This window comes from Lissotriton vulgaris, chromosome 1_1, assembly GCF_964263255.1.
Source record: "Lissotriton vulgaris chromosome 1_1, aLisVul1.2, whole genome shotgun sequence".
NCBI lineage: Eukaryota > Metazoa > Chordata > Amphibia > Caudata > Salamandridae > Lissotriton > Lissotriton vulgaris.
Genome location: NC_141685.1, coordinates 1,873,863,236 through 1,873,876,342, shown reverse-complemented (window position 1 = coordinate 1,873,876,342; position 13,107 = coordinate 1,873,863,236). Strand labels below are relative to the sequence as shown.

General features: G+C 43.4%; 1 protein-coding gene across 8 annotated transcripts in view; it reads right to left on the bottom strand.

The window, feature by feature from the left end:
* ST7 (suppression of tumorigenicity 7) overlaps nt 1–13,107 on the bottom strand; it is a 579,549-nt gene that overhangs the window by 112,803 nt on the left and 453,639 nt on the right. For all 8 annotated transcript variants that reach the window (XM_086919396.1, XM_086919395.1, XM_086919397.1 and 5 more), the window contains exon 10: nt 9,392–9,464. In XM_086919396.1, coding sequence (XP_086775522.1) covers nt 9,392–9,464 — 73 coding nt within the window. The remainder of the gene's footprint in view (nt 1–9,391; nt 9,465–13,107) is intronic.

Genomic DNA, 13,107 nt, shown 5'->3' with positions numbered 1-13,107 from the left:
AAACTAACTATTGGGTTAATGTTTTTTGTGGTTACTGGAGAGTCTTGTTGAGAGCAGTAGAGATTTGTAATATATTTAGTTTGTTGTAGTGAACTTACCACGCTCTTCCATATGTCGCTTGTAGAGGTAGCTCAGTAGTTCACAAACTGCCAACATTTGACTTAGTCTTTTTGCCTTAGAAGTCTGTATAGAAGGAGCCACTGTTCGTCGTTATGTTTTCTTTTTTCTCCTACAACTGTTTGTGATAGAAGTGTTTTAGTTTAGCAAAAGAAACAATGGTGTGAAGGGTACATCTGATTTTTTTGTTTTTTCTTGTTACTTTGCAAATCTAATCCTTTATAGGTTTTAGCCTGGGCTCAAACCAGGAGTTGGGGTACTACGTTTGGAAAAAGAGTCTAACATTAACTTGCTGCGGAAAATCAAGTAGAGATTTAATGACCTTGGTGTCTATGGTTAAGGTAGGCTCCACAAAACAGTGCAGGAACCCATTGGAGGCGCTTATTTGATCACAGGTAGTTGTCTGGACACCCCAGTAGCGATTAGTGCGCTTTATAAATACTGATTGATTGATTTACGCTAGTATATTCTGTTCTAGCAGGTTCCATCCCGTGTTGTGAGGGAATGGAGACATGCAAGGTCCGCACATAGTAGTAAATTTAAACTCAGAAATGGTAAATAGAAAAAGTATAAAGTTACACGAGTAAATCTACATGTGCAAATTTACCTTTGTATATAGGCACCATTGTATTCTATACATACTCAAAATGTCTTTGGTTCAGCCTCTTTAAGCCATCAGCTTCTTTAGGCGATGAATGTTCGGTGTTTGGTTTGCGGCATTGTTTACCACATTTTGGGTCAAGCCACAGGAGCATTTCCGACTCGCCACCTTTTTATTGATTGTTTAGTTAAATCCTTCTGTTTTCATTGGAATGCAAGAGGGGCCATTTTACATCAGAAAATTAAACTCGGTCATCAGACATCTAATTCTTCAACACATCCATGCACTGTACATCATAAAAGCAATCCTTTTCGGGTCAGGTTTGACAGTGTAGCTGTCTTAACGAAACTATTGTTTCTAATATACTCACACAAGGTGATGAGGAAAATGCTTGCAATAGGCCTAAATGCTCGGGATAGCATTCTAACCCATTGTATTTCACCCACTGTGCCACTCTAGACAAAGGCACACTTTATGCAAATCAGTACAGACCCTGCTCCTCGTGGGAACAGTCCACTCCGAACTGTCAGATGAGGAGACTCCCAAAAAGTGACAACAAACAGCTCCAAACCGATTTCAGCCTCCTTAGGCCTTGTCACGGAGGTATAACTTGATCTTTAAGACCCACGTCGGCAGACAATTCCTAAAGACCTGACACAGCTACACTGACTGTCAATTCAATAAAGATTTCTGTCTAAGGCAGTAGCATTGCCCCATAGAGCATTTTTTATGACCGGTCCTAGACACTTAAGTGATAGGATGATCCACTACCATCCCTCTAGAGCATTGAGGTCTGCTGATATCAGTTTCCTAAAGACTTTTAGGAGCAGGCTCACTACATAGGGACGCAAGGACTTTAAGCTGGCAAACATGGTGTCCTGCACTGTGGCCCAGCTCAAGGAATTCTGTAAAGAGAGAGGACTTCCTGTCAAGAGTACCACCAGAAAGGTGGAAATGCAAAAGGCGCAGAGAGCCTGGACGAAGTCCGCCAGCCACTTGCTACAGCAACTGAAGAAGAAGAGGAGATGGACTGTCAAGGAGCGGATTTGGACCTCACTCCTGAGAGCCACCAGTCTGCTGAAGGAGATGACTTGACCCCAAATTCAGAGCTCAATGTCAGGGAAGGGAGCAGTCTATCTTCCCAGAGCCTGTTCCCTGGGGAGCTGACAGAGAGGAGGGAGGAGAGAGAGTTCAGCTGTAGACAGCTAGATTCAGGGCAGAGGAAAATAAACTGGCCATGGAGCTGGAACAAAAGAAGGCGGAGAGGGCATTGGAGGAGGAAAAGTTATTATTGGTTCATGAACGAAGTTTGAAAGAGCTGGATCTCAAGACCAGGCAGGCAGAGTCCAGCAGTGATGGTGGCAGCATACCCACAGTGTCTGAAGGGGACAAGAAGGTCCGCATCACCCAACAATCTGGTGCTCAATTATGTGGTGGGAGATACATAGTCAAGTGGTTTTCTGGTTGGGGATGGCCTATGGTGCCCCATATCCAACCCTGCTGCTTTGAGTGCTACCAGTTAGGATACAATCAGGGGGACTCTGTCCAAAGAAACCACCCACTGGTGAGACGTCTCCAGGGGTAACCCCTGTGGCCTTTGGGGTAAGTAGTCCCCAGGGGAAGGTCATAGACCATGCCATGGTCTCCCTTAGCTGGGCTATAGAATCAGTGGGTGAGCGTGATCCCAGAGGGTGGAAGTTGTCACTTCCACCAGGTGAAAGTAAATGGGATCCCTGTCACTGCTCTGAGACACATCGGGGCTAGCCCGCCATGTTAGTGGAAAGGCTAGTTTCTTCACAGCGGTACGCCAGACAGGAGTGCAGGGTAACTCACGCCCATGGGCAGGACTTTTTCTGCCCTATGGCCCTGGTATCCCTTTAGAGAAGTGCGAAGGTGACCCAGAGGAGGATCCTAGTTAGTCCCCAGAGGCCCATAGACTGCATTCTGGGGAATGAGTTGCCACTGGTTTAAGGAGAACTGAGAGTGGCAGCCACCCAGGGCACACTGAAGGTTCAGTTTCTGAGTGTACCGCTCCCAAGCGGAGGGTACGGGAACCCAGATGGAGCACTCACCCATTCAGCCTCAGGGTACAGACCGTGTTGAAGAACCAGTTTCAGGATACCACCCCTATACTGGTGGGAGATAGAGTGGAAGTAGGGTACAAAACATCTGGGGCCTCTGCCCCCCAGTCTGAGACACCTAAAAGGACAGAGAACCAGTATGAGCCCAAAGGAAACTTTATGCCAGCTCCAAGGCTGCAAGAGAGGCCTACCCAATATTCCTGCTTAGAGCTACCATCTGGCAGTGGATGGCCCGGGGACTGGATCCTGACACTGACAGCTGTCAGTGGTCTCTGCCCACAAGGGCAGCAACCAACAGAGGTTTACTTGGGTTGGGGAAAGAAGTCTGATTCAATTGATGAAGCCTCTGTGATATAACCGGTTTTTAACAACCTTGTATTTGCACCTGGGCTCTGCCATCTGCGAGTCTGCCTGCCAGGTGGTGCCACACCAGTCCTGGACCCTTGGAAGTGGGCCTAAAATGCTTGCCAGTGGATCCAGAGGATCCAATGCCTTTCATCTTCTGCGTGGTGCATCACTGAGCAGAACCAATGCATTGTTGCCATTAAGTTTACCAAAACATAGAAAACACGTACATAGGCCGCAGACCTCGCAGCCGTGCATCGCCTAGACTGGCAACGCATCTTTGGCTGGGACCTTGCATCTCTCGTCAACAGAAGTCTCGACGATGGAGTCTGCATTGCAGCTTCTCAGCTATTCAGAACCGGCGCACCCCCCCAACAACACGCTGCATCCTCGACACCGAACTTCACATTGCAGTCCCTCATCAACAGGATCTTTGGCAACAGGACAGGAATCTCACATCGCAGCTTCACCACATCTCAGAACTGACGCATCGCTCCAGCTGCGCAAAGCATTTTTGACTCAGATTCTCATACGCCACAACCCGGATTTCAAGATACCTTGTTCAAGCGGGCCTAACTGGGTCCCTGTAGCCGGACAAGGCTCCATCGCGGTCGGCCAGAATTTGTGACTATGTCCTGGTCCAGCGCGACCAGATATCCAAAGTTGGCACTTTGTGCTTTTTTTGCACTATTTTCACTGAAATCTTTCAAATCAAAAATCTCTGGTTCTACCAACTGGAGGTTTGTCATTATGGTCTTGTTTCATTTATTAAACATTGCTCTAATCTTTTAATTCTATTGTGGTTGCCTTTTGTGGTGTGTTTTCGCTGTGTTGCTGTTTGAATGTTTGCACAAATACATTGCCTCTAAGTTAAGCCTGACTGCCTTGTGCCAAGCTATCAGGGGTCGAGTACAGGATAATTTGGGGTTTGCTTGTGCCTTACCCGGACAGGGATTGTTGTTGCTGCATGACCACAGCTCACAGCCAAGTCAATCAACAGCCTAATTTCTTGAGGTGCTGCATGGCTCGAGTATCCTCTCTTTCAAATTAAAGAAGTGCAGGCCATCAGTACATGGTAGGGCCTACCCATTTAAAGCGGGAGAGTCATGAAGCCCTGTAAGAAATGGAGTTTCGGGTTGGCTAGGGTATGCACATAAGCCAAGCAGAACTCACCACTCTAGTCAGGGTAACAGTCCAGCCCGAATTGCCAGGCCAGATCCTCTCTGGACTGATTTTGGGGTATCACCCCTCATCAGCCAGGCTAGCTTAACTCCAGTGGGATGAAGAGCACCAGACCTACTTCTGCATTTGTCACCCCGTCCCACTTGGGGTGACAAATGCAAAAAGAACAATTGATGACAAATGCAAAAAGAACAATTGATGGACAGAATGCAGAACAAGGTCATACATTCACCCCAATACAGAGATCTGGGCTAAATCCATCGTTTTTTTGCTCCCGATGTCATTCCACTTTAGAACCAGCCACATGCAAATCAATCTGGACCCTGTTCCCCTTGGGAACGGCCCAGCCCGAATTGCTAGGACCGGTCCTCCCTGGACTGGAAACGAAAATCCTAGGACTGGTATGCCCAGACGTGGGTCCCATGCGCACCATGCCACTGGAGTCAAGCTAGCCTGGCTGATGAGGGAGGACATCTTAAAACTGGTCCCAGTATGCTTGTTTCTGATACATAGAGGACCTGGCCTGGCAGTTCGGGCTGGACTGTTCCCATGGGGAACAGGGTCAAGATGAATTGCATATGGCTGGGTGTAAACTTGAATGGCACGGGGAGTAAAAAAACGATGAACTTAGGCCCTGATCTCTGTACTGGGGGTGAATGTTTGACATTGTTCAACATTCTGTCCATCAATTGTCCTTTTTGCACTTTCTAAAAGTGGCATTTTCAAACACGCAATTTAAAAACCACCTTTACTAAAAGGTGTGTTCTTAAATTCTGAGCTTAGAGAGCCTAAACTCCACTTCTCCATCTTGTCCCACTGGCAAGTTACACTTGTAAGATGTTACAAGAGCTCCCATGTTAACCTGAGGGACAGACAGCTTTTCAATAGTGAAAAACAGAATACAAAGTATTTCACTTTCAGGACATCAAACAGACACCAGCACAAGTCCTACCTTTCACATACACTTCACCCTGCCCTTGGGCTACCTGAGGAGTGCCGTTCATGTATGAAAAGAGAAGGTTAGGGCCTGGTAAGTGAGTGCACTTGCCAGGTTGACATGGCAGTCTAAAAACTGTGTGCGCAGACACTGCAGTGGCAGGTATGAGACACATTTACAGGACTACTCATGTGGGTGGCACAACCAGTGCTGCAAGCCCACTAGTTGTATTTAATGTACAGGCTCTGGCACACACAGTGCACTTTACTAGGGACTTACCAGTAAATCAATTATGCCAATCATGGATAACCAATCATAATCGCAATTTACATAGAGAGCATATGCACTTTAACACTGATGAGCAGTGGTAAAGTACCCAGAGTCCTCTAGCCAACGAAAACAGGGTCAGTATAATAGGAGGCAAAAGACAAAATGTTTGGGGATAAAACTGAAAAAGGGCCAGGTCAAACAAGCCCCAAAATGAGCATTGTGAGAAGGGGCGAAGGGATGCCACTAGGCAGTTCTTTGAAACATAAAACATTTAAAATGTTTGTTTATGGTTACTTTGACTTTCATCAAAAACTATGAACTCCAAACAGAATCTCATAAATGTGCCTGAAAGAGAATAATATGACTGAGCTGTGAGGTGGAGAACAAATAGAACAAGAGAAGATAAAGAGAAGGAAGAAAGGAATGGAGGGATGAGGGATGGAGTGGAGAATAAACCCAGGTGGATGAATGGGTTGAAGGAATGATGCATGGTTGGAAAGAATGCTAGCTAATAGATGGCTGGGGGGAAGTAGGGAAAGCTGAAAGGATGGAAGGAAGGGTGATAGAAAAAAAGAAAGGAAGATTAAGACAAAGAATGATGTAGGGATAGATGAATAGCAAAAGGACAGTAGGATGGAGAGAAGAAAAAAAGATAGCATTAAACCTTGAAAGAAGGATGGAGAGGAGGCAGTAATGATGTACAGCTGGATGAATAGAAAAAAGACGGAAAGAAGGGTGGAGAGAAAAAAAGAATGATGGCGCAAGACCGAAAGGGAAAGAAAGGGAAAGGCAGAAATAGTACTGAAAGACAGCAAGGAAGCAAGAAAAGTTGGAAGAAAGAAACAGGACAAAAGAATGAGAGAACAAAAGAAAGACGAAAAGAAAAAAGCAAACACAGGGTGAGAAAGACTGAAAAAAGTAAAAAATGGGTTAAGAGAAAGAAGGGAAATACATTAGTAATGAAAGTAAAGAAGTAATAAAGTAAAGTAAGATAAGGTGGAAACAGGAAAATTAAAGAAATGAGATACGAAAGAAGAAATGAAACATGGAATGATGGAAATAAAGATGGACTGGATGTAAAAAGTAAAGAAGAAAAAGATGGACAGAAGTTGGAAAACAATGAAAGAAAAACAAGAATCCCACATGGAATGAAACAATGAAAGGACACACAGATGGAAACAAAAAATTAAAGACAGAAGAAATTAAAACTGAAAAGAAGGAAAGCAAACAGGAACGAAAGAGAAAGAAGGAAAGAGAGCTTGGGGTATTCCTACCCCCAATCTATCTAAGGTGATGAGATTTGTCTTGCGAATAAGTGCCCCTTCATAACTACCTAGGATATCAGTGTCTTTCGTCAATTTATTTTAAAATTGTTATGTCCCATTGTTAGGTCTCGCCTACTAGGCAACTCATACATGGTCTGTTGCAAGATGCATTGCTAGCTTACTGTGGGCTTCGGTCATCTTTTGCTTGTATCTTGTTTGTTAGCTGAATGGGCTCTCCTACTTCGTGTGGTTGTTCCTCCCATGAAACATTGACATAAGTATGGACTCTTCCCAGTGTGCTTCCTCCCTACCCAGAACCTATTGCTCTATTACCTGTTTACTTTTCCTCCCACTATGCTCCATGTTAACCTCTCCACTTTAGTTTGATTCTTTCTCCGTATCCTGTGTGTTGCTACTACCCACCACCCACACTTCGTGTTGCTTTCGTCCTGCCCTCTGTGTTGCTTCTCCTGCCTTCCTGTTGCTTCAGTCCATCCCAGTCTTCTGCGATTCCTTCACTTGCTTTGTATTGCCTTTGCCCCAGCCCTTTTGCTCTCCACATTGCCATCTCTTACCTGTATTTGTTCTACTTTTTGCTGAAATCCCAGAAAAGCCCAGGATAGACGGATCTCCTTTGACAGAGAGAAATGATGTGTACAACTTTTCAAACAACTTAGTCGGGGAACAAATAATGCAGCCTCACCTCTGGAGGAGTGCAGTGAAACCAATGGCCTTGAGACCTAAAATCAAAACCTGGGGTGTCACAATAGAGAAGGCCCTTGGCTTTCTTTCACTGAAGTGCACAACTGCCCCTCTGACGCATAGCACCAGCTATGCTCCTAAGCTCCTAGCCACGACCCAGATAAAGTGCCTTAGAGGAGTAAAGCGGTTGCTCCTTTTTTTCTGATCCTCAAGTTTTAGATTTGACTTCAAGGACTCCACATGTTACATCATAATGTTTAGGTCTCACCTACGAGATGACTTTTAGGCAAAAGCCCATTGTGAACCGAGTGCTTTAAGTGAGATGAAAAAGGTTAGGGGGTTTCTAAAGGAAGCCTGGTCAAAGTAATCAAGGGTGAGGCTTAAAACATGTCAACTACAATCCTGTGCTTACACAGCAATCTGCTTGACCAGCTTTTAGGTTCCTTCTTGTGAGTTTTCTGCTATTATTTCCAGACACATCATACAACAATAAACATATACCTAAAACAAGTCGGACATATTGGCTTTTTGAATGTTTGTTAGCAGTTTGATAAAAGTCAGTAACAGGGATGATTTTTTTGAAAATAATTATAATTTGTAATTACAAATAGTACATATGTGTCCATCACCATGTATGCACTAGACGGAGACAAAGGATTGGATCTGCATATAATCTGAACATGCTTTGACCCACTGACTCACTACCTTCAGCCTCAGCTCCAGAACTCTCAATCGTGCCCCATTATGAATAACCTCCCACAAACAGAACACATCTGGACACCTAACTGCTAATCAACTCTCGTTCCACACAACACAACCACTGGGGAATCTAATGGACCAGCCTATTAGAGCGGAGACCACTTGACTATGCCAACACTTGGCGAAGAACATTAAAATACACATTTGCAGTAAAGCAAAGAGTTTTAAAAGGGTAACAAACTCAAAGTGTTTACTTACATAAAACATATACAATGTATATGCAGTACATACTGTTCAAAAAACATTGGCAAAGCCAATAAATCCCAAAGACGACATCTATTAGATTTGCCAATGCTCGTTTTGAAAGAAGCTAACATTTCGACATCCCAGAAGGTGGTCAGTCACAGTCCGTCACAAACTTGCTTGTTTTATGAAGGCCCATAAAGAACTACCCTGAAAGCCTCCAACTTTTTTGCCTAATAGGTCCAGAATTTGTGTGTAAAATGCAACGTGGTGACTGTTTTCAAAAGTACTTCAAGGAGGGCGCAGCGGGGGCAACCCATTTTTCCCGCTCCCTCAAACACGTGCCAGGCACGCTCACCTCACTCATTCAATCACAGCAATATGGTTCAATGTGGTGGCTATTTAATTTTTGCCAGGATTAGTCCTCTTTATAGATGTTGGATTTATTGTATCCTGGTATAAATGTTTGAAAGAAATGTGCTACGTGTAAATGCACACCACCCAAACCAAAAGGGACATTCTGATAGCCTGAAATGTAATTGGTAATCTGTATTCTGTGTTCTGGTGTGCTTCTGCAAAGGAGTGCTTAAAAAATAGAATCATCCCACAAAACTGTAAACAAAGGCAAGGGTGTTAACGCAAACATCCAACATGCTGATTTTATAGACATCAGCTCTCAGCTTAAATGTTTCTTTCTTCTTTGCCAAGGTACAATATTTGGTTAGCAAATACGCATTTGCCTAGACACAAATCATATAGTAAACCACAAAACCCAAACTCCCCTGCTAATTTGCAAAAGAAAAGATAACAAGCACCCGCCCTGCAGATGTGGTCAACTCGCATTTACCCGAGCTGCTCACATTCCTCCCGGGTGCAGGGCGGACTGACTACCAATCGCGGCCACTCTACGCGCGCGCACTGTGCAGAACAGAAGTTATGGCGCACTTACTTGTCTGAGACAGCTCTGGCTTTCAGCAGCGCAGCTGTGTAGCATATCGTTGCTGATTTTGGTAAGCTTATATCTGCAGAGAAAGAAAGCAGGAAACTATAGCAGCCTCTGGAAATTTGCACAAAAACAAAAGCGCTTCATATTGAATCATTTGTAAACGCACTGTAATACCTGGGTTTATAACAATCCAATGAGAACATATTTGAGACACACCCCCCCCCCATCCCCCCCCCAAACACACACACACATTTTATAGAAATAAACGAATTCGGACTGCAGTATTTTTGTTTCACTTGTTTTCACTATGATCTAACGCTGGTAATGCTGGAGTTACTTATTCACCAACCTTACAATAACGTAGTCCTAATTGGTGAATTACAGAGCACGCGCATTGACCGGGAGCCCTACGCACCGCCTGACTGCGGAGATTACATATGAAACGCAGCAAGCATTACGGCTTTGCTCCATTTCCAGTCCCGAGCAGCAGTTTACACATATTTCAAACTAATGACCCTACTCTGTCGCTCCCTTAGCTGGTGTGGGTCCACAGAGTGCATAGAGTGGGCCACAGTTCAAGACAATGCTGTGCTCAGAGCAGAATTCACCAGAAAAGGTCTGTACACAAGGCAGCAGGCTGTGCTCCTCGGTGCCACAGGCTTAGTTACTGCTCAACAGTTTCCTAAAAAGTGATAGTTGGCAGGCAATGTTATCCAGAAGCGACTCTCCAAAAGGGACGGGTTGTTCCCAATAAATTGTTTATCAGCTGCCCTTGTTCTTTCAGGAACGGCAATTTTGTACTACCGTCGCAAGGCAGGTGCATACGCGCTTTATGGTGGACTTCTCTTGTCTTGCACCAAGCACTGACCCAACAGGCGAGCGATGGGTTAATGAGATTTATTTTGACCGTTTTCACAGGTAGGTAAGAGAGCAGATAATATTTAGATTGTCTGCTCCTAAAATATGTGCACACTCTGACCTAATCACAGGTGCGTAATTCTGGTATTCAAGGAAGGAAACAAAAAGGCGCCCGGACACAAATAAACAACCGATCCATCTCACTACCTCCAATCTCAATATCTCACTCTTTTACCATCCATATATTCTGTCTCTCTTCTCCCCCTGTGATCTCACTCAGCCGTGCCTGCTGCCGTTACGTCTAGGGGCGGGTCTGGAGAAGGTGACCGAGGAACCAGAAGCAGCCCTCTGCCTTCAAAAGGTGCTCCTCAGTGGCTACAGCCCCCCTACCCCACCAATGGAATTAATGGCCTGTCTGGCCAACATAATGCTGGCTTGCTCATAAACGGTCTATCCAAAGGTCGAGCTGCCAAAGCATTCCCGTAACTGCACTTTCATATTTTGTTTCATGCACCCACACATTCAATTATAGTTTGTCAAAGGAAGAAAATACAGCTCTAAGAGAGATTAAACCATAAATCTCACTTATCAGGGCAAACATGTTGTTATCTTTGATACAATGGATTACAAGAGAAGATCATTATGATAAAACTAGCAACATAAGATCAGAATACTTTAAAGTTACTAAAGTTGGACTGGATCTGTCAACAAGAGTTTAGTTGCCACAATCCTTCTGAGTCCATTATTCCGGTCTTCTGTGGGATACTGAGGATATACAATAACCTCAACAACCTTTCCATTAGACCAACACTAGTGAGAATTTACTCACAGAACATCTATCCAAGTATGTGGATCACTGTCTGAGAACACCGGTTCAAACTAAATCATTAGAGAAGATAGAGGGCCTCTAATTTAGAGGCAATAGGAAATACCTGGTAACCCTGGACATCTAGACCCTTACATGATTGTTCCACAAAGAGCACCATGCAAGAAGAGAGCACATTTCTCACAGGATGAGGTTTCCAGGGAGGTGTTTTCCTGAAGTACACAATCAGATGATTGGAGATAGTATTGCATGAAAATCACTCTTACACAAAAAAGAAAGGACCTAGTATGGGAGACACTTTTGCACCCCTAGGACAGCAAATTTATATTCAGCAGACTTAGAATCTTAGGTCTATGATGAAGCAGACCCATTTTTTCAATATCTTTATTTGCAAGGGACCAAGTAAACCACTTGTTGATTTTTTGATATGATTGAACTTGACCGATTTCCTTTCCATATGACTGAGAAAGAGGTCAGCTTCTTGGAAATAAAGATTATTGAATATTTATGTCATTTAGAAACAGAGCCATTAGACAAACTGAAAGACCATAAAGCACTTCCACATTTTGACAACTGTCATCTTAAAAGCCACATTTATGCAGCCAGTTTCTTCGCCCTAGGTGTAATCCAGCAATGTAAGAGAATATTTGACACATGCAAAAATATTGAAGAAATTGGAGGCCCGATGCTCTGCAAAACAATTAATAATTCACTCTCTTAAAAGAACCCAATATTACACTTGGGAGACTTTGTGTGAAGGTAAATGATACTGGGAATAAAAATAAGATACTCTGTGGGTTAAAATATTAATGTTGGATTAATACATTGAAAACTGTGATTAATAGAAAGTGGCATATCTTAAACACAAACATGGAGATTATTAGGGGATCTCTTTGCCCTCTGAAAAGAAAGAACAACAAAAGAAATCAAGTGGTCCAGGCATAATAAAAATATGACCAAATAGATACACAACATACAATGGATTGGTTACCTCCAGTAGTAAGACATATCCCTTATGGGAACTGTCAGGCATGCAAGACAGCTTTGATAACAGCAATGATCGACTAAGGGGCCATAGAACTGAAAGAACTTATCAGCTGCAGAATATAGACAGGCATAAGCAGATAAAACAGGAACAGAGGTAAGGTTACAAATATTTAAGCAGAGATATTAAGGACAGTCCCATTGTTAAACATTTTATAAATATGGGACACTCTGAAAAATACATTAATTGGATCATCTAGGAGAAGAACAGACAGTCTAGGAGAAATTGTCATGTAACTAGAATGTGGAAACCTTTGTGAACAAAAGTGGATCTTTAAATTACAGTCTTGTGAAAATGGTATGAAAGAAGGTATCATGGGAAGACGAGATGTATTTTAAGGAAGAGATGGAAATACTATCCTGCTTCAAAGCTAGGTCTCAATTGAGTTCATTATAAGAAGAGACATGTAAGTAAGGCAAAAATTACCCAAGCTCCTATCAGAAAATAACTTAACTCGACCCTTAGCTGGTGGTCTATAAATTGAATCTTAGGTCTAGTGAGTAACTTGCTGTACATTAGTTCTCAGAAAAAAGGGGAAGTTGTTACTGTTTTTCATGCGACTGGTATATAGGAATTATTCAGTTAGGGAAATGTGAAAGGAAAATAACTTTTATACAATGTATACCTGGAAGTTACAAAGTCAATACATTTAGGGTTATTTTATGTTCATGTGCTACGCTGGAAATTCACCTTTTGGTATCATCACACCCGCATTTGCCCTCACTCACGGGACACTTTCTCAATGTCGTAACCGCGACTTAGTTTCCCCTGATGAACGATTTCACCTGAAATGCATCATTGGGTTTGATTTACCATCTGGTTTAAACCATAATCCTTTGGAAGGAACTACTGTGGAATAAAATATTACTCCAATGACTAACTGTTGTTCATTAACTAAATAGAACTGGATCAACCTCCTCGATGGAATTTGACTGCGTCATCGGGGACGTTACCCGGCTGGGTAACGCCTTTCATCCATCATCTGATATG